At 48.2% G+C, this 10,939-nt stretch overlaps 1 protein-coding gene across 8 annotated transcripts in view; it reads left to right on the plus strand.

The window, feature by feature from the left end:
- The window catches only part of LDB2 (LIM domain binding 2), a 706,182-nt gene extending 704,387 nt beyond the window's left edge, over nt 1-1,795 (plus strand). For 4 of the 8 annotated variants that reach the window (XM_033948759.1, XM_033948775.1, XM_033948794.1 and 1 more), the window contains one exon: nt 408-1,795. In XM_033948759.1, the coding sequence (XP_033804650.1) occupies nt 408-638 (231 nt within the window). In that variant the 3' untranslated portion in view covers nt 639-1,795. Of the gene's footprint in view, nt 1-362 lie in introns of all 8 variants that reach the window. The other 4 variants (XM_033948741.1, XM_033948768.1, XM_033948784.1 and 1 more) reach the window with 2 other exon arrangements.
- The last annotated feature ends 9,144 nt before the right edge of the window (nt 1,796-10,939 follow it).

Consider the following 10,939-nt stretch of genomic DNA (forward strand, 5'->3'; position numbering starts at 1 on the left):
TAAGTTTATAGTAAGATGTGGAGGGTTACAACCCCCCAAACCCCCATTACACCGGCGCAATGTCTATTAAGTAAAGTGGGGGGTCCCCAACAAACCCCCCCGTCGGAGCCCCTAAAAACAGTCATTTTGAGTGGCGCGCGCCTCCACTCAATTGTCTGGGCGCGCCTTTGTCTTTTGCGCCGTTGTCTATGAACCAAATATAACTTATGTGCTGTGTGTTGAATGTTTGGCAACTTACACCTGTAAGACAAGCCCAAGGTAGAAAAATGAACCAAATTTTAAGTTTCCCAGCATTAATGTCATTATCACGGAAAAAATGATAATTTCCTAGTTAGTTTGTACAGTTTGTTCTTGTTTTTCAGAAGGACACTGCAAAGTTAAACAGTAACGGTCTCTGCTGTTCGCAGGATGTGATGGTTGTTGGAGAGCCGACACTCATGGGCGGGGAATTTGGAGATGAAGATGAAAGGCTAATCACCAGGTTAGAGAACACACAGTACGATGCAGCAAATGGAATGGACGATGAGGAAGAGTTCAACAATTCACCTGCACTGGGAAACAACAGCCCATGGAACAGCAAACCTCCTAACAACCAGGAGACCAAATCCGAAAACCCCACACCACAAGCTTCCCAGTAGGTTTCTGTGCACCAATAAGACACTAGGGGCTCCTTTTACGAAGCCGCATTAGCCGTTTAACGCGCATAATAGCACGCGCTAGCCGCTACCGCCTCCCCTTGAGCAGGCGGTAGTTTTTCGGCTAGCGCGGGGACTAGCGCGCGCTAAAAATGTACGTGCGATAAAGCCGCTAACGCAGCTTCGTAAAAGGAGCCCTATGTCACCAGGAGCAGGTGCTAAGCAGGTCCCGGTGCTGCCCGCATTGCAACTCCCGTTTATTCGTCCTCCTTTCTTCGGTGAAACTGGAACCGTAGGTTGGTCAGTACAATGGGAAAAACCTAAAACGGGTTCATCCTGGTGACCTGGAGTCCTTTGGCAATCCTAAGCCACTTAAGAACACGCTGTTGCATACAGCTGTGGGTTACCACTATTTCATAATAATCTGTAATTAGAGGAAACTCTGCACAAATTATCTATTTCGGAACTATAGTTGTCCGATTGCTTTTTTTATGTAATAAGACATGTATCATTCATAAGCTTCCATCTCCATTATTTGGAAGCCTTCATATTGTCTCAAAAATTCACTAATGTGCACTACCGTATCAGCGTGCGCTGACACCATTACCATTACAAGTAAATAGCTTCATTTTATAAAGTGGGATTAAGAGTAAATAATGTAAATGAATGTATGTTAGCACGTGCTAATTCGGTAGATGCCTCACAGAAAACCTAGCCCTGTATGTGATACTGGCATTTACCTTAATTCACATACAAATCAATTTTCAGCTCTTGGGAAATCGGTGAAAAAGAAATACAAAGGCTTTCCTTTGGGGAGTTTTCACTACCAAATCAAAGCCCTATTTTAAAAATTTAACTGGTGCAGTGGTGTAGTGAGAGTGAGTGGCACCCCTCCACTGCCCTGTTCTCTGCCCTCCCCCCCCCCCCCACCAAACACGGTTCATGGACAAAAGCGCACGGGACAATTGCGTGAGGACAAAAACGCTAAGACAAATGTGCGCAGGATGTTAGTGCTCCGTATTAAAAGCGCTCTGAGAGGGTGTGTGGGGGGAACCTCCCAATATTACTTAGAAGTGTTGGCACTGCCATTGGCAGGGGGGGCTGGGAGGAGGAAAACTTACCCCCCCCCATTAGAGAGGAAAGTGTAATTTTTCCCAGTGTTTTAGTGAAAAATTACAGTTTCCTCTAAGTGTGGGGGGTTCCCCCCCCCCCCAACAGCAGCGGCAACATTTCTAAGTAAAGTGGGGAGTCCCCCCCCCCCACAAAACCCCCTCGGAGCACTTTAAAGTTAACTTTAAATCTGGCGCGCTGACGTCCTGTGCGCATTTGTCTTCATGTTTTTGTCCCCACGCAATTGTCCAACACACTTTAGTCCTGTCACCACCCTGCATACATACGCCCTTTCCTTCCCCCGTACATTTTTAATTTTCCAGGCGCGAGCAGCATCACAAACTAGCTGCCCACGTCGTGTTGGCCATCCCTCTGATGTAACTTTCTAGGTGCGGGGCCCGGAAGTGATGTCAGAGAGAGGCCCACGTCGAGGCAGCAAGTTCATAATGCTGCTCACGCAGGGAAAATTAAAGAGGTACAAGGAAAGGGAAGGGGTGGTGGGGGGTCGGAAAGAAACGGAGAGCAGTGATCCTACCAAGACCATGCCCGGGGTGGACCGCCCCCCGCCTCCCCCCTTACTACACCAATGCACTAGAGCTCAGGCTCAGTTTTAGCTAGAGAGCCATACTTTGAGCATCTTAATACTGTAAAACACGGTGTGCAATTTTCCGATTCCTGTTTCAGAAAACTCCACTTTTGAATGTAATTGTTAAATAAAAATAAAATGTAACTTCAGTTCTTTCTGTAAACCTTCTTGAATTGGCTAGTCCTAAAAGATTCAGCATTTTAATTTGTGTTCTAGGTCGAGGCTGATGGAACAATAAAGCTACTATTTAGCATTCAGTACAAATACTGAAACAGACTTTTTTCATCACGGACAAATATTTTTTTATGTGGGGAATGAAGGCACCCTAATGCTATCAGGGTTTCTGCTTTGTATAAATGCTATTGATCCAGACATTTTAAAGCCATGTAATCTATTAATTTTGTGAGGCAGCTTATTAAATTTAAGGATTTTTGTGTTTTTATTGTATCTCAGTTGTTTATGTTGGTATCTCCTTTCATAGTACTTTTCTTGTATAATACTTTTGTAAAGCCCTCAATTGGTTTTCTTTTTTTTTTATTCCTGGCTATTTATGTGAAAATTTATGAGAACTAATTTTTTTTTTCATTTACATATTAACATGTTGAGCACATGTAAAACACAGTGAGTAAGTGTGTTACAAATACAGCTGGATTTTATGTATGCTTTGCCAATAAGTGTGCCAATAAAACTGTGTTAATAATATCCTCTAATGTTGTTTTATTCCTGCATCCTGAGCACTGAAATTTTCAACTAATTAGATACGGGCTACTAACAAAGCTGTGATAAAAAGTGATCTAAGTGTGCCCTGGTGTGTGTGGGGAGGGGAGTGGGGTGAGGGGTGCCATGCATTAGGCCATTTTGTACCACAGCAGTAAAATGGCCAATTTTCCCTTTTTTGCATGAATGGCCATGTACTCTCACTATTAACATGTGGCCATTAAAAAAATTACTGTGTTAGCAGTTGTGGACACCTATTTTATAAGCAGTAAGGGCTCACGTGGTAATCCTGCACTATTTAGTTGGGGACAGATTCTGTTAGGTGTTGGAGTCTGTTAGGCGCTGATAACAGCGGCCACCCTAAAAGCGGCCCCTGATCATGTGTCAATCACGCATTAGCGCTGGTTTCAGAATTGCACCTATGGGATAGGTGCCAGAAATGTAGGCCATGGTATTCTGGACCTACATTTCCAGTGCCTATCTTTGCATGAATCGTGCTTTAGGTGCTATAGGTATGTAGGTGCTTTAGGCCGCCAATGCCACTTCTGGTGATGTCAATACTGGTTCTTCAAGAGCTCATTCCTCAGACATACTCCTGCTTATATTCACCGAAGTTCCTCAGATTACCACACTTGCACTATATATTTGGCAAATAAATTTAAACAATTTAAATCGGTGTAATTGATTATTTGTTATCAAATTTTCTTAAAGTGCCCGTGCTTATATCTGATATATTTTCTTACAATGAATAAATAAGTGTATATAAACTTCTAGTGATGACCATGCCTACTTTGGTGTTCGGCAGCCTAACGCACCTTCATAGATGTGACTACATAGATGCTCTGGAATAAGCACAGCAGCCGCGCTGAAGTGCAGGAAGGTCCCGCGATGACTACTTCTGCTGCCTCTGCTCCGGAAGAGGTAAGTGACGTCAAGGGGGGGGGATTGGCCAAGCAGCCGCAGTCATTGCGGGACCTTGCCGCAACTCCCTGCATCTGCCGCAACTCCATGCAACTGCTGGCCCACACCCCTCCGACGTCACTTACCTCTTCCGGAGCAGAGGCAGCAGAAGTAGTCATCGTGGGACCTTGCTGATTTGGATGGAGAGAGAAAGGAGCATAGCAGGGTGTTGGAAGGAGAAAAAGGGGGTAAGGGTGATGTGGAAGGGTGGTGAAGGGTGAGAAAGTGGGTCAGGGAGGTATGGAAGGGTGGTGAAGGGAGAGAAAGGGGGTCAGGGTGGTAAGGAAGGGTGTGGAGGGTGAAAAAGGGGGTCAGGGTGGTATGGAAGCATGGTGAAGGGTGAGAAAGGGGGGTCAGGATGGTAAGTAAGGTGTGGAGGGTGAGAAAGGGGGTAAGGGTGGTAAGGAAGGGTATGGTGAAGGGTGAGAAAGGGGGTCAGGGTGGTATGGAAGCATGGTGAAGGGTGAGAAAGGGAGGTCAGGATGGTAAGTAAGGTGTGGAGGGTGAGAAAGGGGGTAAGGGTGGTAAGGAAGGGTATGGTGAAGGGTGAGAAAGGGTCAGGGTGGTATGGAAGCATGGTGAAGGGTGAGAAAGGGGGTTCAGGATGGTAAGTAAGGTGTGGAGGGTGAGAAAGGGGGTAAGGGTGGTAAGGAAGGGTATGGTGAAGGGTGAGAAAGGGGGTCAGGGTGGTAAGGAAGGGTATGGAGGGTGAGAAAGGGGGTCAGGGTGGTATGGAAGGGTGGTGGAGGGAGAGAAAGGGGCAGATGCTGATGGAATTGCGGGGAAAGAGACATAAGAGGGAAAGATACTGCATGGAATTGGGTTGGAGGGAGAGAAAGGGGGCAGATGCTGATGGAAGTGGGGGGAAGGGAGAGGAGAGAGTGAAATGCCAGACCATGTGAGTGTGGGAGAGGGAAGGGAATAAGAGGAGCGATGCCAGACCATTGGAGGAGAGAAGGGAAGAAGATGGATGCCAGACTAATGGGGGTGAAGGGAGAAATGGAAGGGGGATGCATAAAGTTTCTAGAACGGGAATAGAAAGAGAGAAGATGCCATATAGAAGGGGCAGAGAGAGGGTAGACAGTGGATGAAAGGAAAAGAGTGACAAGAAGATGAGGAAAGCAGAATCCAGAGAAGACAAGGTAGAAAAAAATTATTTTTCTTTTTTTTTGTTTGCTTTAGGGGAGATGCATCTCTGTTTCTGTTGTGTTGCATTGTATGCAGAGTCCAGCTTCTTGGTGCTTCAGTTTAACCTTTGTCTACGTATTTTTATTCTATCTCCCCATTTACAAAACTGTAGAGCGTTTTTTAGCATTGGCATCTGAGCTGTTACCACCATAGCTAAAAACCACACTACAATTTTGTAAAAGGGGGAGGGGTTAGTTTGTGATTACATACTAGGCGAAGGTGTTTTCTGTATTCTGTGTTTGAAAAGACATGGTTTTCTGTTAGGATTGACTGTAGGATTGATCTGTACTAGTCTGGCTTGTTTAGTTTTACAATGGGTTTATTGATGTACTGCTCACTGCAGTATGAAAGATGCTGCCTTTTCCTAGGTACACTCTTGTGTGACGTGTGGATTGTTACTAAAATCATGTTTTTCATACAGATGGGAGGGGATGTCAAAAAATGATGGGACCCGGGTGCCACATATGCTAGGTACGCCACTGCACGTACCTCCATCGGCAGCCAATGCAGAAGTCGGTAGGAAGGTGTTGCATGATCGAACTTCTTCGACCCAAAAATTAGCCTGACTGCTGCATTTTGTACCAGTTGTAATCACCGCATATTCTTCTGGGAAATTGCCAAATAGGCGATATTACAGTAATCAAGTTGACTCATCATAAGGGACTGTACCAGAATTCTAAATGATGAAACATCAAAATATGCTTTAATGGACCTAAGCTTCCAAGAGTGAAAAATCCCTTTCTAACCAAAGAGTCCACCTGGTCTTTCATGGTTAGGTTCTGGTCCAATGTTACACCCAATACCTTCATAGTAGATTGAATAGGATAACTCAGTTTATTGATGCTTAGTGATGATTTAGTGTCAAGCGGGTGTGATGAAGCTACAAAGAGTTTTGTTTTTTCCGAATTAAGCTTTAATCTTAATTCAGTCATCCATTGCTCCATCAAATTTAGTGCTTCTGTTGCCTTAGGGGTAACTTCCGAGAGAGAGGTGGCGAATGGGATAATGATCGTAAAGTCATCTGCATAACTAAATAATTTTATCCCCAGCTGGGACAGTTGCACACCTAATGAAGACATGTAAACATTGAAAAGCAATGGAGATAGTGGTGACCCCTGCGGCATGCCAGATGGATTGCTCCAGGTATCAGAGAGATCGTAATTAAAATGTACTTGATAGGTGCGGGACATAAGGAAACCTCAAAACCAGTCTAAGACCTCTCCTCTGATTCCAATTGCATCTAGGCATTGTAACAGTTTCCCATGGTCCACTAAGTCAAAGGCAGAGCTCATGTCAAATTGAATGATCAGGGCATTAAGGCCCTTACTAAATAAGAAACGCAAATTATCCAAGATAGCCGCAATTACTGTTTCAGTGCTAAACAAAGGTCTAAAACCAGATTGAGTTTCATGCAAAAGAGAGAACTGATCAAGATATTCCATCAATTGGGCATGTACCAGTCCTTCCATGATTTTCACAATAAATGGAGGGCCGCACATGATAAAGGTACAGAGCTCAGGTTATTATGACTCTCCCTGGGGATATCATCAGTTAAACCCTTTCTGCACTGCAGTCTCAGAACATTACTAGTTAGACTACCGTATTTTCACGCATATAACGCGCGCGTTATACGCGTTTTTACCTACCGCGCATACCCCTCGCGCGTTATATGCGTGAGCGCGGTATAACAAAGTTTTAAAACATAGTTCCCACCCCGCCCGACGCCCGATTCACCCCCCCCAGCAGGACCGCTCGCACCCCCACCCCGAACGACCGCTCGCACGCGCTCCCACCCGCACCCGCATCCACGATCGGAGCAAGAGGGAGCCCAAGCCCTCTTGCCCGGCCGACTCCCCGACGTCCGATACATCCCCCCCCCCCGGCAGGACCACTCGCACCCCCACCCCGAACGACCGCTCGCACGCGCTCCCACCCACACCCGCATCCACGATCGGAGCAAGAGGGAGCCCAAGCCCTCTTGCCCGGCCGACTCCCCGACGTCCGATACATCCCCCCCCCCCGGCAGGACCACTCGCACCCCCACCCCGAACGACCGCCGACTTCCCGACAATATCGGGCCAGAAGGGAGCCCAAACCCTCCTGGCCACGGCGACCCCCTAACCCCACCCCGCACTACATTACGGGCCGGAGGGATCCCAGGCCCTCCTGCCCTCGACGCAAACCCCCCTCCCCCCCAAGAACCTCCGACCGCCCCCCAGCCGGCCCGCGATCCCCCTGGCGACCCCCACGACCCCCCCACCCCCCTTCCCCGTACCTTTGGTAGTTGGGCCAGAAGGGAGCCCAAACCCTCCTGGCCACGGCGACCCCCTAACCCCACCCCGCACTACATTACGGGCAGGAGGGATCCCAGGCCCTCCTGCCCTCGACGCAACCCCCCCTCCCCCCCAAGAACCTCCGACCGCCCCCCAGCCGACCCGCGATCCCCCTGGCGACCCCCACGACCCCCCCACCCCCCTTCCCCGTACCTTTGGTAGTTGGGCCAGAAGGGAGCCCAAACCCTCCTGGCCACGGCGACCCCCTAACCCCACCCCGCACTACATTACGGGCAGGAGGGATCCCAGGCCCTCCTGCCCTCGACGCAAACCCCCCTCCCCCCAAGAACCTCCGACCGCCCCCCAGCCGACCCGCGATCCCCCTGGCGACCCCCACGACCCCCCCACCCCCCTTCCCCGTACCTTTAGTAGTTGGCCGGACAGACGGGAGCCAAACCCGCCTGTCCGGCAGGCAGCCAACGAAGGAATGAGGCCGGATTAGCCCATCCATCCTAAAGCTCCGCCTACTGGTGGGGCCTAAGGCGCGTGGGCCAATCAGAATAGGCCCTGGAGCCTTAGGTCCCACCTGGGGGCGCGGCCTGAGGCACATGGGCCCAACCCGACCATGTGCCTCAGGCCGCGCCCCCAGGTGGGACCTAAGGCTCCAGGGCCTATTCTGATTGGCCCACGCGCCTTAGGCCCCACCAGTAGGCGGAGCTTTAGGATGGATGGGCCAATCCGGCCTCATTCCTTCGTTGGCTGCCTGCCGGACAGGCGGGTTTGGCTCCCGTCTGTCCGGCCAACTACTAAAGGTACGGGGAAGGGGGTTGGGGGGGTCGTGGGGGTCTCCAGGGGGATCGCGGGTCGGCTGGGGGGCGGTCAGAGGTTCTTGGGGGGGAGGGGGGTTTGCGTCGAGGGCAGGAGGGCCTGGGATCCCTCCTGCCCGTAATGTAGTGCGGGGTGGGGTTAGGGGGTCGCCGTGGCCAGGAGGGTTTGGGCTCCCTTCTGGCCCAACTACCAAAGGTACGGGGAAGGGGGGTGGGGGGGTCGTGGGGGTCGCCAGGGGGATCGCGGGTCGGCTGGGGGGCGGTCGGAGGTTCTTGGGGGGGAGGGGGGTTTGCGTCGAGGGCAGGAGGGCCTGGGATCCCTCCTGCCCGTAATGTAGTGTGGGGTGGGGTTAGGGGGTCGCCGTGGCCAGGAGGATTTGGGCTCCCTCCTGGCCCGATATTGTTGGGGAGTCGGCGGTCCTTCGGGGGGGGGGAGGGATGTATCGGACGTCGGGGGGGGCATCAGGCTTTCAGGATGGGGACAGACCTTCAAGGGGGGACAGTGCACGGAAGTCAGGGGGGGTGAACGGAGAGTCGGGACAGCGCACGGAAAGTCAGGGCGGGCGAAAGGAGCGTCGGGCAGCATGCGCGGTATACCCGTGAGCGCGGTATATCAAAGTTTTTGTGCAAATCATCGTGATTTCTGCGCGCTATATTCGTGTGCGCGTTTTATACGGGTGCGTGTTATTTGCGTGAAAATACGGTACTCAATTTTTTAAGCAAATCTTTAATGCAGACTCAAAACAAAAGAAATTTGGCTCTTGCCAATGTCCACCCTCTAATAGTTGTAATTCCTTTCCTCAGGGACTGAGAGGGGTACTTCAGCTGCTTACTGAGGATAATGGTGTGATTTTAGAGATTAACAGTACTAAAGTTTTTAATGGGACAGTATTCTCTACAACAACAAGCAAAAAACCTCAAAACTTTACTAGACAAAGGAGAAGCAACAAACAAATTCCGGCAATCAAGGACACTGAAAAAGTGGAGTAGCTCAGCCTGTGCTCAGCCTGTGCTCAGAGTTGGCATTTGAAGTTGTCTTTTTTTCCAGTGCTTTATGAATTTATCCACCTTTATCTCAGAAGGTTGTAATCAATCATGGACCCCTGATGAAGGCAAACATACATGCCAAACATGGACCGTGTAGGATCCCATCCATTGAAGTCCATCACACTGTTACATCATTTGTCAGTGGATTTGCGGCAATTGGAGTTATCTTCAACCATTACAAGTGGCACAAACCTGGGATTAATTACTGATCACATTGGCACATGTTTAGGACTCTTTGAGGTCTTCTCAGAGCCAGTGCCTTACATTATTGTGAACTCTTTGCTATTTTATGGACTTGTAACATTTATAATTGTGTGCATTGTTTTTAATTTTTATCTTTTATTTGTGTTAAAATTAACCTGGTCCTTACAGGTTTAGCTAGTCCACTTTTCTGGTGTCTTTGATTGCTGGAATTTGTTACCCTATTCTCTACAAGCCATGCAGTAGTTGAACCATAGACAACTAGCTGCTGCTCAAACAGAGAAAGAGCAGAAGAAAATAGCAAAGAAGCTGCCAATCTAGTGTGCTAGAGTGTCAACACCAACTAGAAAGCATCCCACATACATAGAGGGAGCCAGAGGAGCTCATTCTTAAAGTCACAGTTGCAATAACTTACGCCAGCTCAATAACTTGCCACAGGCAGTGCATATACATATGTTAAAAGCAATATTAAACACACAATTCAACACAAATAACCTGCTCCCATTAATATGGAGGGAGATCACAGGTCCCATTCAAATCTGGGTATCTCTTATAGCAGATTCCAGAGCTGATTAGATGGTATTTGCTTCATTTTTCCTGCTTGCCCCCATTTTGTATGTTGTAAACAAATGAATATGAGCTGAAAAATAATGACATTTTATATATTTTTTGTTGCCAATAACAGTGTGCACTGCTTACAACGAGTATATACTTTCTCAAAAGTGTAGCTCCTGTAATGAAGAAATGCCCAGATAATAATGAACAAAATGAAATAACATAGGAAATGAAACAAAAATTTTTCCAGTTGCCTGTCCCTAAATACAATGCAGATGGCAAGAGTCAAGTTCAATTGTCTTTGTTATAGAAACCAATGGATGACACTAAAAAGACTCAACAAAATTTGTGTTTCGGCCCATAAGGCCCGCATCAGGAGTCTAAATGCTATGCTGGTTTCACATGGGGAGCATGTGGCGCGTGGTTAGAGCTACAGCCTCAGCACCCTGCGTTTGTAGGTTCAAACCCACGCTGCTCCTTGTGACATTAGGCAAGTCACTTAATGCCCCATTGCCCCAGGTACATTAGATAGATTGATGAACCCACCAGGACAGTTAGGGAAAAATGTTTGAGTACCTGAATGTGAACCACTTGGCTATAAGTGGTATATAAATACTAAAAAATATTTAAAAATAAATACCGGTGTTGGGTCAGAACTAGAATTGCGACATTTGGATTTATTACAAATCCACAACATTTCTAGTTGTTAAGGATTTAATTTTAGTTCTGACACAACACCGATATGTGAAACCAGCATAGCATTTAGACTCCTGATGCAGGCCTTATGGGCCGAAACACAAATTGTATCGTCTTTTTAGTGTCATCTATTGGTTTCCATCA

This window comes from Geotrypetes seraphini, chromosome 1, assembly GCF_902459505.1.
Source record: "Geotrypetes seraphini chromosome 1, aGeoSer1.1, whole genome shotgun sequence".
NCBI lineage: Eukaryota > Metazoa > Chordata > Amphibia > Gymnophiona > Dermophiidae > Geotrypetes > Geotrypetes seraphini.